The sequence below is a fragment of the Xenopus laevis genome, chromosome 1L, assembly GCF_017654675.1.
Source record: "Xenopus laevis strain J_2021 chromosome 1L, Xenopus_laevis_v10.1, whole genome shotgun sequence".
Classification (NCBI taxonomy): Eukaryota; Metazoa; Chordata; class Amphibia; order Anura; family Pipidae; genus Xenopus; species Xenopus laevis.
This window is the reverse complement of record NC_054371.1, coordinates 170,277,139-170,290,671: the sequence shown is the minus strand read 5'-3', so window position 1 is coordinate 170,290,671 and position 13,533 is coordinate 170,277,139. Positions and strand designations below refer to the sequence as shown.

The 13,533-nt window shown below is 38.4% G+C and overlaps 1 protein-coding gene across 2 annotated transcripts in view; it reads left to right on the top strand.

Moving 5' to 3' along the window:
• mmp17.L (matrix metallopeptidase 17 L homeolog) overlaps positions 1-12,972 on the top strand; it is a 63,299-nt gene extending 50,327 nt beyond the window's left edge. Inside the window, exons 4-10 of one of the 2 annotated variants that reach the window (XM_018262410.2) lie at positions 3,618-3,901; positions 4,910-5,086; positions 6,018-6,117; positions 6,822-6,904; positions 7,386-7,538; positions 8,989-9,246; positions 11,035-12,972. In XM_018262410.2, coding sequence (XP_018117899.1) covers positions 3,618-3,901; positions 4,910-5,086; positions 6,018-6,117; positions 6,822-6,904; positions 7,386-7,538; positions 8,989-9,246; positions 11,035-11,357 — 1,378 coding nt within the window. In that variant the 3' untranslated portion in view covers positions 11,358-12,972. Of the gene's footprint in view, positions 1-3,617; positions 3,902-4,909; positions 5,087-5,975; positions 6,118-6,821; positions 6,905-7,385; positions 7,539-8,988; positions 9,247-11,034 lie in introns of both variants that reach the window. The other variant, XM_041567207.1, reaches the window with a different exon arrangement.
• Positions 12,973-13,533: the final 561 nt, after the last annotated feature.

The window sequence follows — 13,533 nt, the reverse complement described above, 5'->3', positions numbered from 1 at the left end:
GTGAATTCTACACAACAGTGAAGCAAATTTAAAAGTGCAAAATTGCCGCCAAACTGCAGTCTCTGACGTCATCAATGAGCGTCATACTGTTATCCATCATCCAGCATTATATTATTATTACCCAGTCCACAAGTAAGTGCATCGTGTACATAGAAAACATCTAGTGCGCAATAGTTGGAACATACATGTTAATAAAGGAGTGTATACTTAGTGCAGAAGTGCTTATTAATAAGCGTGTCCGTGGAGAAATATTACATTCACAAAAAGTCCATTCTCCCCATTGCTGGGAGAAACTCCATTATTACTTACCCCCAGTAGAGTGAGATTAATGATCAGATGTCGCCAATATCGCCCCATTGGTGCAGCGGCAGACCAGTGATCAGTAAACCGGATTGTACCTCCTACCGTCTCTCATCATGTCTCATCCCGTAGCAGTGTAGTTCCTCTACCCGTGCACACAGAGTATTTGGCTCTGCCCCCATGGGAGCAGCGACGCTTCAATCACCGATTCGGGTTCAGGGCAATATCACGTGCGCCTCATCTAGCTTTCATCAACCCGGTCACAACACTCCCACTCCTTTCTTTTAGGCTCTCTCCTTTTGGTAAGCGTATACCAAAACCAAGCCCAATACCACTGCCTACCTGGAGGGCACCTATCTCTTGTGGGTGTGCATGCCCCTCAGTGCCATACCACTTTGGTCTATTCCCATACTGGTGTCACTTCCTGGTAGTCACACTGTGGACCCACGGAGACACATTATTTTCCCTGGTCCGGTTACACTGTATGCCAAGCTGCCAGGGGATCCTCAACCCAGGATCCGCGTCTCACTCCCATCTGGGGCCTGTAATTATCTGGAGAAAACAAATAGAAAAGAAAAAAATTAAAATTAGAAACAAATCAACATTGTAATCCGCTGTATTGTATGTAATGCCATTGTTTTACTTATTTCAGTCCTGATTCATCCCAGAGGCTTCCATTGTAACTTATTGACAATTTCCCTTGTTACCGGTTCGTTACTTAATATTCACATTTGTGTCCATACAACCAAGGTTAGAGACCTATCTAATTTGTAGAGATGTAACAAAGAAACAGTATTGGCCAGGCACAGAGCCCAATAGTCTCACTTGTAGTGTGTTCATTTTCTGCCACCATCAAGTCGATATAAAGGAGACATAGGCAGTGTCTCATTTAACCCCTTGGGTGCTAGAGTATCCAGTTATAGATGCACTGCAATTCCCTCTGTATTAGCAGAAGATCACCTTTAATTTGAAAAATCAAGACCATGGAGTGCGGTTTATTTGTTATATACTATTGTGGTGACCAGCACCCAGGCAGTTGTGGTTTGTTACGAGTGCAACGGTCAAGTGGATTGAATATATATATATATATATATATATATATATATATATATATATATATATATATATATATATATATATATATATATATATATATATATATATATATATATATAATATGTCCAAAGGTACCTGCACTCTGTCCACTCCGATGTCTTTGTGGGTGCATGGTCAAAAAGATGGAAGAGGTCGAAGATGGACCAGCACTCCAATTTAATCAAACAATGTGTTTTTATTCAAACATCACTGTGCATCCAACATTTCGGCCTACAATGGATGCCTGCAGTTTGTTTTACATATAAAATAATAATAGAATTAAGTGGGAGGACCCACATATGCTTTTTTAGGCATTTTGAATGACCTGTCAACAGGAAAATGGCTAATTAAAGGCTAAGTGCAGAACAAAGAAATATTAGCTTTTGCTTATGCTGCCTTTTTGCCAACTGGAAGATAATGGAAATGCACAGTTAATGATGCTAAAATATCATGCTAACACAGTCTCTGAACCTTAATGTCCATCCTGTTTGGAACTCGTAACTGCAGATGCTATGCATTCCCAAAATTCAACTTCAGTGTAACAAGAGTGCCCTCTTGAGAGACCACTCTGTTATAACCACTCTGTTACAAAGGCACTGTCTTCTTCAAGAGAAATTCACAAGAGTGGTCATTTTAGCTAGAACACTGTAAATGCATTTAAGAAATATCTTATTAATCATGATCATCATCATTTATTTATATGGCGCCAGCAAGTTACACAGCACTTTACATTCATTCTTACAATAATTTAACAAACGTGTTACAGAATTAAAATAGGATTAGAGGGCCCTGCCCACATAGGGTTGCCATCTGGCTGGTATTTTACTGGCCTGGACTGTAAAAATGATGATTGTTCCCAATGTTATTAAGAGGGAAAAATTATAAATATATAGGAAGGCCGGTATTTTCTTCCGGAAAAGGTGGCAACCCTATGCCCACAACAAGAGTTTACAATCTGAGCTTACAATGTCATTATACAAAATAGGGGGTGCACTCCAAGTTAAAATATGTTTAAATACGTTTAAATACAATGGAAGTGCTACTGATTTGGCCAGTTAATCAATGCACATTCCCTGGTCCCCTGCCTCATAAGTAATTCAGTATATATATGCAAGTGCATGTGTTTACAAAAGAAGGGGTTTTTAGTTATGATCATAAAGTTGATAAGCCACCATACCACATCAAGGTTAACCCTGTATGGTGGTCACTAACTTGTTTACCTCTGGTCATGGTATAAAAAGTCTTGTACCTCCCCCTGCTACTAGCTTTTGCGGCTTTTAAGAGAGAGAGACTGCCCAAACCAACCATTTTTTGAAAAGCATAGGACCACCATCTGTTTAAAGGGGTGGGTATGGGGTGAACAAACCACATGAAGCTTAGAATGCAGCTTCTGGCTACATTTCAAAATACAAAATAGGGTGCACTCCATGGCTAAGTTAAAATATGTTTAAATACGTTACAATACAATGGAAGTGCTACTGATTTGGCCAATTGATGAATGGAGTGCTCCCACAACCCCATGTTGTATTTTTTGTTTTGTAGTCAGAAGCAGGCTATGCTTCCATGTGGTTTGTAGCACCCCCACACCTACCCCTTCAACAAAAGTGGTCTCATGCCTTTAAAAATGCGCATTGGTTTAGGCAATCTCCCTCTCTTACAAGCCGCAAAAGTTAGTGGCAGAGGAGGATCTAGCCCTCTGATTGAAACCAATGCCAAGGTCAGGAGATGCTGATCCCAAGGAATGCTACTTTTATACTATGACCAGAGGTAAACAAGTTAGGGACCACCGTATGGGGTTTACCTTGACGTGGTATGGTGGCTTACCAATTTTATGAACATAATTTTGTAACTAAAAACCCCTGTTTTTATAAACACATGAACTTGCAGATATACAGTATACTGAATTACTAAAGAGACAGGGAACCAGGGAATGTGCATTTATTAATTGGACAAATCAGTTGCACTTCCACTGTATTGAAACACATTTTTACTTAGCCTTGGAGTGCTCTCACAACCCCCCTTGTATCTTACACTGTCATTATTCCAATACAGTATAAGCCAAAAATTATTACTCATGGAGTTTGCATTTGTTTCCATGTAGAAAAGAATTTTAGTAAGTCAAGGTATTTTGGTAAATATTAATCTCAAAAGTAGATGTTCAATCCAAAGAAAATTATGATACAATGTCTGTAATAAAACAAAATTCCTTTCTTCGTTTTTAGGGTTCGGAATTTCCCTAAAGAGTCTTCACTTGGACATGACACTGTACGGGCACTGATGTATTATGCCCTTAAAGTTTGGAGTGATATCACCCCACTGAACTTTCATGAGGTGGCTGGGAATAATGCAGATATTCAAATAGATTTCTCAAGGGCTGATCACAATGATGGATACCCATTTGATGGTCCTGGGGGGACAGTAGCTCATGCCTTCTTCCCAGGGGAACAGCATACATCTGGAGACACTCACTTTGATGATGAAGAATCTTGGACTTTCCGATCATCAGGTATGTAAGTTTAAAAGAACAGTAACACCAAAAAAATGAAGGTGTTAGCATATAAGCTCTATAGAATATAATGGTGTTCTACAGAACTTATCTGTTCTCCTCTATTTAACCTGTGCCATTTATCCCTGTTTCGGTTGCCTCTATTGCTACACAGCAGCTTGTTTATAAACACAATAGTAGTATTTCCGTAGCAAACAGACCAGTTTTACTAGTATATTATATTTTAATTACTTTAAAACACATTCATTTTTGGTGTTACTGTTGCTTCAAGTCAATACATGAATTTGATATTAAAGTAGTTAATGGGGTGCTCTCTGTTCCTCTAGCCCAGGGATCCCCAACCTTTTTCACCCTTGAGCCACATTCAAATGTAAAAAGGGTTGGGGAGCAACATAAGCATGAATATAGTTCCCGAGGATGCCAACGAAGGGCTGTGATTGGCTATTTGGTAGCCCCTATGTGGACTGGCAGCCTACAGGAGGCTCTGTTTGGTAGTACACCTGGTTTTCATGCAACCAAAACTTGCCTCCAAGCCAGGAATTCAAAAATAAGCACCTGCTTTGAAGCTGCTGAGAGCAACATCCAAGGGTTGGGGAGCAACATGTTGCTCACGAGCTACTGGTTGGGGACCACTGCTCTAGCCCATATAGACAGGATTTTTTTTTTTTAACATTTTTAATGTTAAGTTCTATATGCAATATACTGTACAGCTGTTATCACAATATCCCCAGTATTTCAGCGCCTGTACAACTACCATCTTCCCTTGGCAGTGCTCAGCATCACTTTCAGTATCATTAGGTTCTCATTTGAAACATAGGGGGCACCAGATAATTTTTAATGTTTGTATAGCTGTAGAACTGTACCTGTATAGTAAGTGAAGTCAAGCAAGGCAAATGTTAAAAGTGTAGATGCATATTGATAGTTGTGTTGCTACTCATTCTAACCTCAGTCCCTCTGTTTATTGCACTGCTACTGTATATGTGATGTCTTTGCTGTTTCTACACCTAGATATTCATGGCATGGATCTGTTTGCTGTAGCAGTGCATGAATTTGGCCATGCCATTGGACTGACTCACATTTCAGATATGGAGTCCATCATGAGACCTTATTATCAAGGACCCGTGGGTGACCCTTTAAAGTATGATCTGCCATTTGACGACAAAGTCAGAATCTGGCAGCTATATGGTAAGTATGTTCTCTACAATACCAAATTGTGATTGTAGAGTCACATATACAGCATATTTGCCTGCTCAAAGCATAAGTCTTTCTTTATTCTTCCCAAGTCCTATAATTGCCATTAGTAGTTGCACCTTTACCAATTATTGGTGGGTCCATACACTGTATTTCATAGGAATTATTATGGCACAATTTGCACCATTAATGGCTTTGCATACTATAAACCAGTGCTATCCAACATTTTTCCATTTTCTTAATCTGGTCCATATGCTAAAGGACTCAATTATATTATTGATATGGGGCCAAGGCAATTAAAGAGATAAAGTAAAGCCAAAATGACTATTTGCGTTTTTGGACAAAACATATGCTAATAACAATGCCAAAACATCATTACTGTGCTAGATATTTTAATATATTTAAAGTCCTTAAAGCCTACAATATTAATGCAAACTAGCTTATATGCATGTACTGAGGTCTGTGATCTTGAGGAAAGCAAAAAAGAAAAGGCTCCCAGATAACCTATGTTTATGAGCAATGGGATACAGCAATTCCAAGCAATTTGGTGCCTGTAATTTTAATTAGTTCAGTATATGGAGCCAAAATCCCTAAAGTTGTCATATAACATAAAAGCACTGGTGTAACTTGTATAGTGATTGTCATTTGGAATTGTAGATTCACAAATGAGTGCAGGCATGACTGCTTTCAAATATCAGATATCAATGGGGCTTTTGCTGCTCAAAAATGCAATTTTTAAAATGCCCCAAATCTCCCTATGTGCTGTTGTCCTAAAAGCATCATAGTGGTCCATAGAATTTAGTTGAATTATGCATATTACATATTTTTTATAGGCACGCCTCTTGTGATATTAGTTATTTCTGTCTCTTATTTTTTGTTCCAGTGTCCTACATGGCTTCTAATCCTTCACCCTCTCTCACTCCAGGGGTCCGAGAGTCTGTGTCCCCCACGGCAAAACCGGATGTATCAAAAACAGAGGATCATCCTTTTCTGCCTGATCTGCCAGAAAACCGCTCTGCCATTCAGTAAGATGATCTAAGTTATTGAGTAATGGCCTTGGCCTTGTTTCTGTAATCATCTGAGTAAAATCATGGCTAGTCCATTGTCTATCTTAATCCATTGTCTATCTCTGTTAGTAATATAAAATCCCCTGTTGTGTATGAATGTTTGATATTCCATAGGACCAATAATTAGAACAGAATGTGCAGTACAATCAGTATGATAAAACAATGCATGACGTAAAATAATGTAACTTAAGTTCTGTAATAGTCAAGATAATATTAAAGTGCTTCTTTGATCACAATATATAGATTTGTCATAGCAAAATTCATGCAGCTGTATTTGTCTTCTTAAATCCCCCTCAAGCTGCTTAGCAATTTTGCAAATATGTTTAGGCTCTATGTGAATCCTACGTCACGCTGATGAGACTTTGTTCCTATCAGTTTGTCTGCTCTCTTAGATCCTGGAAATTGATAACAGGTTCTGTATTTCTGTATTTTATACATGGGGGTTGACACAATACCTACAATTGAATTTAAGTGCCAGCATTGTGCAGTCCTGAATAGCACCCAGCAAAGACATTCTTATCGATATGCAGAATTTCTGTCAAATAATTATCTCTTATTGTGAAAAATCTGTACTATAGAGGGCTGTAGAAAGAAATATGCGCTGTCCTAAAATGTTCTTTGAATAGAGAAGCACTTTTGTTCTCTTCTCTTTTTCCTGTCAGGCCAAGGAAGGACGAGCCTGACCGATGTAGCACACATTTTGATGCAGTTGCTCAGATCAGAGGAGAAGCATTCTTCTTTAAGGGTAAAAGCTAAACAAATTTATTACTGTCAAGAATAATTTCTCTCTGTGGATGTAAAAATATAAGTGCCTGTTTTTGGTGGTGCTTACCTGACATATCAGTACTCAGTGTCTGTTTCTGTGCCGGTTACCCAGGGGGTTTTACCCAAACTGAATAAATTGTCTGGTAAGCTCCCAAGGTTAGACTGTAAGGACAAATGCTTTATTTGTCCTGCATTAAACTGCTAAATTATAATTTGTTAATAGGACAAACATAAAGATTAAGTACCATAGAACTACCAAGGAACCCTATCAGAGTCACTGAATTACAAGCACTTTTATTCATCAGTCTATATTCTACAAAACAGGTAGTCATTGTGGCACCATCTGTTTCTTCTCTGTGAGTTTGCCAAAATTCTAGGATTTTTCAATATAAAGAGCAGCTGGCTCCTAGGGGAAAACGTGTATGCTTCGATCCAGTAACCTGTTTTTTGTGTTTGCCCAGGCAAGTATTTCTGGAGGCTCACACGAACAAAGCATTTGGTATCCCTCCAGCCGGCTCAGATCCATCGCTTCTGGAGAGGTCTCCCACTGAACCTGGATAGTGTGGATGCTGTGTACGAAAGAATTCCTGACCATAAGATTGTTTTCTTTAAAGGCAAGTACCAGCTATTTCCCTTGTTCTGTGAAGGCAGTGGTGGTAAAATGGTTCATAAAGTAGATTTTAATGGGGTTATATGATCTTATGTTTTGCCAGTAGTGTAACTAGATGATACTGGACCCCACAGCAAGTTCATTTTAGGGCCCCCAACATACCAGAGGTTGCCCTGTTTTACCAATATTTATAGAAACTGTATATGAATTAGAGCCTCATGGGGCCCCTATACCTCCTGGGTCCCCCTGCAATCGCATGGTCTGCTTCCTCTATAGTTACGCCCCTGTGTGTTGCCCAAATAATTGCATCTCTATGGCATCTATATGGCATTGCAAATAAACTAGAGTGACAGTCCATGATGCAATTTGCTTTTACATTTGGAGCGCTGGAGAGGGGTCACCTCCTAGATAAAACAATGGCCACAAGGCCGTGGGGATATATGTTTTATGAATATAGTCCTGTAGTACTGGGCCTGACAACACATTTCACAGCAAAGGTCTCTACACAACACAATTTAGTGATGTTCAAATATGGTTCATCACACAGTAGCAAATTTCACCAGCTTTGCTGATTGGTCCATTTAAAAAAACAATTATTTTCTGTAGGAGATGAGCAACTTCTGTTTGGAAAGAAGAAGAATTAAATATGGGGCGCCCACTGCTAACCTAGTCATGCAATTCATCATTATATGGTCAATATTTCTGTTACCACTTTAATAACTATTTTTCTTCCCAGACTTTGGTAGGAACTTTTTCATTCTTTGAAAAAGACATTAAGGGGGTTATTTATTAAATACTTGAGTTTTTTTCACTAATTTTTTTCAAAATGTAATATATCCCGATGCTACAAAAAGCCAGAATCTGAAAATCTGAAAATCCGCCATCTCAGACCTGTGGAGGTCCTGTAAGAGCTTGAAAAATTCCAGCAATTCTGGTATTCACTCAATTTTATTGAGTTTTTCCACAATCCGATTAAATAACTAAATAAATAAGATAAAATCGGGCATGGGAGTTTGCTTGTGGTTTTTTTTAATAAAATATGAGATAAATTTGGATTTTAGTAAATAGCCCCCTAACACTCATTATGTGCCACAAGTAGTACTGTTCTATCCCTTTATAAATAGGACCCCCAAGTATCAATTGCCCTACTGCACTGCCAGGTACTAATGCTCCAGAACCCTAAAGACTAATAGCAAGGATGTCTGTGTTCTTGACAGATAAACAGGGACCTTGTGCCTTGTAGACTTCAGTTTGGTCCCATGCACCCTGAGTGCTAATATTTTAGTCTATTCAAAACAATGCAGGGTTACGGAAAAACAATAACAAATAATGTTCTAAGTTTAATATCAGTGCACTTTTAAGCTTAGAAGAAATCACATAATGACACGTTACACCCTGGTTTTTGAGCTAGCCGTTGACTATTTTTTTCATCTTCATCCTTCCTCACTTTTCAGGAGACCGGTACTGGGTTTTCAAAGATAATAATGTGGAGGAAGGATACCCAAGACCAATCACAGACTTTGGATTGCCACTGGGAGGTGTGGATGCTGCCTTCTCTTGGTCTCATAATGACAAGACATATTTTTTTAAAGACAATCTTTTCTGGTCGTATGATGACAAAGAGCATAGGATGGATGAAGGGTATCCTTTAGAGACCCTGCTGTGGAAGGGCATTCCGGTTTCTTTGGATGATGCTATGGGATGGTCTGATGGTGAGTTTCTATATGTACATATATAGTGGCTTAAAAAAGCCCTGCTTAAAAAAAATGAATGTTTCGTATTGTGTTTTGCTGAGTAAAACAAGGGTAGCCCCGTTTATTAGATGCTTAGTTTAGGGAGGTGTGTTCAGCTTGGCTGATGTAGTCATGCTATAGTCCTTGCTCATGAAAAGTAATTTGAGCTTTACTCGTTATGCAGCACTTCCTCAGCAACACTGCAGTAAGGTGGCACGTGTTGGTCCCCCTGAACGATCCCTAGCAAGTTGTAGGCAGGGGCATAAATATATAGGGGCCCCATTGAGCCCTAATTCATATACAATGCTAATAAATATGGGTAAACTGTTCAACCTCTAGACATTTTGAGAGCTTGAAAAATAATTTGATGTGGGGCCCAGTAATATCTAGTTATGCCACTGGTTGTAGTCCAGGGCACTAGTGTTCTTTTACTTACTGTGGCATGTGTTAAGTACAGGGTTCTAGCTCTATGGCTGCATGGACCATTGCCCTTGGTAGATAGAGGTCTCTGTTCTATTATAAACAGAGATAGTCCTCTGCACTAATATACAGAGAGGCCAGAACTATTATACAGGAAGACTGTTGTGTCATTTTGCATAAAAACGCCATATAAATATAGACTTCCTTACTGTTATTCATAAGGCACCTTTGTAGAAATCTGTGCTGTTATAGAGAGACCACTATGCTATTATATGCTGGAGCACCATGCCTGTGTCAAATATGGTATTTTGATTGTCGCTATAGTCAGAGGGAAAAACAAGGCAGTCAAAACACCCCTATCTGCTTGTCACTACTACACAGTGATATATAGGAAACCTCCTGCCTAAGACAGACGTGACAGTGATAGGCAGACGGCTACTCAAAACCTGCAGCAAACATTTATTAATGGTGATCTGCTAGTTGATATGTCTGCTTTAGGGACCATGCTTTTTTAGAGTCTTTTTGGTTTCATTCATTAAACAAGTTGCAAACCCATGCCCTAGACAGGAAGAAATTGTTAGAATAACAAAAGAAAATACATACAGCCTAAAAGTACAAACTGAATAAAAGAAACAAGTGAAAACTGAGAAGCAATAACCAGTGTTTTAGATTTTTAAAATGTCAGACATCCCACCCTGTGGGATACAGGGTTAATAAAATAAAATGGAAAAAAATACTTATGCCCCTAGAGAAAACTATATAAAATGGATTACTCTAGAACAGTAATGTTTAACCTGTGGCTCTCTGGCTGTTACAGACAATAAATCACAAGATACCAAATATGCAGGTGTCCTTTTTGGACATCATAGTAGCTTGTAATGGTGGTAATTGTGATATATAAGCCTCCTACAGCATTTAAACTCTGCCTGTCTCAGAACTGGGCATGTACAAAATGATGTGAAGAGATTGCAAATTGCGCTAGTCAGAAGCATTTAATTACTACATTTTGTTACAATAATTGTCAGCCATGCCCTTATTAAATTTAATGAATGCTCCTTTAAAACTACCTTTCCATATTGCCCATGGACACAAACTGATAAAGCAACCGCTTGAAATGGAAATTGCTTTGATAACACATGTGCATTTAATATAGTCTATCGTGACTCCTGATACTTATTCACATTAATGGGATAACGAAGTGATTTCAACATGGCCACAATGTCATTACGAATGATATGCAAAGTAACAGTTGATTTTCATTTGCATCTGTTATCCGTGAAATCCCTGGAAAATGAATAGCCTTATTCTTGGAATATGCACTGAAACATGTCACGTTTTTGCTTCCAGGAGCAACTTATTTCTTCAGAGGTAAAGAGTACTGGAAGATTGTGAACAGCAACATGGAGGCAGAACAAGGCTATCCACAATCCACTGCAAAGGACTGGCTTGTTTGCAGCGATATGCTTTCAGATGGACCTAATTCTGAAAGTACCCAGACTGGTGCTCATTCCAGGCAAGGACATCAGGATGAGAGCAGGTCAGAAAATGGCTATGAGGTCTGTTCCTGTACATCCTCAGCCGGATCTCTTTTTGGGAATGCATACGACGACCTTTTGTGGTTCCTGTCTATTATTCACTTGTTCACAGCAGCCTTGATCTCTGTCCTATGATGTCATGATCTAATGGACTCTATCACACAAAAGACTTAAGGATCAAGAAGTGGGATCCCGAGTGCCGCACTAATGTTGGCCAAACATTCCGAGGAGCTTGGAAGTGAAAGATACCAAATTCTCCATGAGAAATTACCTTTTATTTTTAAGATAGTATTCTGTAAAACAGTGCTCAAATTATTGGAACACTGGAAAGGCAATAGTCACGGAATAGATAAGCAAAATTCTATTGTAGCCATGTGCCTCCTAATGGTCTTAAATGGGTTTCTGCGATAAACATTTACTGAGCAGGGCATAGATCTAAAAGATGTGAAAGATCAGAAGTGTTCTCTCTTTGCCAAAGGTTTTGTTAACAAATTCCAAAGCGTCAACGTTTAAAAAGTAAGGTGACATGTATTAGGTTCTTTGTTTTAGTCATTTGCAACAAGTAAATTCCCAAGCGGCTTAGCCTTCCCAGTGGTTATACAGGAGGAGATAGCAGAGGATGTCCCAGTAATCTGAGCACTGCCAAGTGGATTCTGTAATAGTGCTTATTCGGATATTTGAAAACTGGTTGTACAATAAAGAGGCACGTCTTGTTTACACCAACATGTTTAAAGCAATGGCTTTGTTAAAAAGCCTCAAACCGTTGTTTGCTAACAGTCTTTAATGCTTGTAAAATGGTCCTATCCCTTTTCATAACAGAGTGAATTCCGTACGTCAATTTAACAGCCCTCACTTACTAACATCTGAAAAGTGAAATGTGAACGTTTTTGAATTTGTTTACGAATGTGCCCATTTAATACACCAAATGCACCCGTTTTCATGTCTTAGTAAATAATATGCAGTATACTGTATATATATATATTTATTTATTTTTATATATTACTGATTTTATGCAGTGTGTTACATGGATTGTCTGGCACAGCGAGTCTTTGTCAGTTTATAGCCTAGTCACTTTTACCTGGAACACAGCGCCCCAAGCTCATAGATGCTCCCATCAGAAAGCTTCCCTGAATATATTTTTTCCATCTTCTGCCCACACTGTCCCAACAACAGTAAGCAAAATGGAAAAACCCATTGGTTATAACTGGGTTCCAAGGTAACATTGCAAACCTAGTAGTCTATGTATATTATTAAGTGCAAATACTTTTCAAAACATCAGAAATGGAATCAGATTGAATGAATTTATGGAGCTACCTACAGCATTTAGATTGGGAGATGACATAACAACAAGTGGCAGAGAAATACTATGCATTTGTTGTAGTAGGACAGGCATGTTAACATATTTAACTTAGTTTGCAATTTTACCTTCAGCTGAAGAGACTTTCCTAATGTTGTTTACTATTGTTATTGTAAGAACATTTGTTACATGAAGTTAAATGCCAATATATTGATAAAGCATCAAATATAATTGATATGCATACTGCAAAAACTGTTTATTAATACATTGCCACAAACTGTTTAATCTACTTAGAAACGGCTGCACGTGATCTAGACAGTGTCTCACTTAGTTCCCTATACCTCCAGGACCCTTCAGCAGAAATAGGGTCTGTTTCTTCATTAGTTATGCCCCTCACTGGTGATGTATGCTCTATTCAGTCTACTGAAACAGAATAAAGAATGCTAGAAAATATATTAGAATTTATGTGCAATTCAAACCCTAAGAAATTGATTTTGTTAAGGTAAAGCAACCACAAGGAACAGAGGACCATGCTTTTGGTATTAAAGGAACAGTAACACCAAAAACTGTATCTGTATCAACTATATCAACGTGTATCAAAGTAATTAAAATATAATGTACTGTTGCCCTGCACTAGTAAAACTGGTGTGTTTCCTTCTGAAACACTACTATAGATTATATAAATAAGCTGCTGTGTAGCCATGAGGGCAGCCATTGAAAAAATGAGAAAAGGCATAGGTTATATAGTAGATAACGTATAAAACACCATTGTATTGGACAGGGCTTAACTGTTTTTATACTGTGGAACCTGTGTCTTTTCTACTATTTTCCAGCTTGAATGGCTGCCCCCATGACTACACAGCAGCTTATTTATATAAAGTATAGCAGTCTTTCTGAAGTAAACACACAGCTTTTACCAGTACATGCTAACAGTATATTATATGTTAATTACTTTAAAATGCTTTTGGTGTTACTGTTCTTTTGAATATCTCTCTAGGGAATCAGTTACAGAAA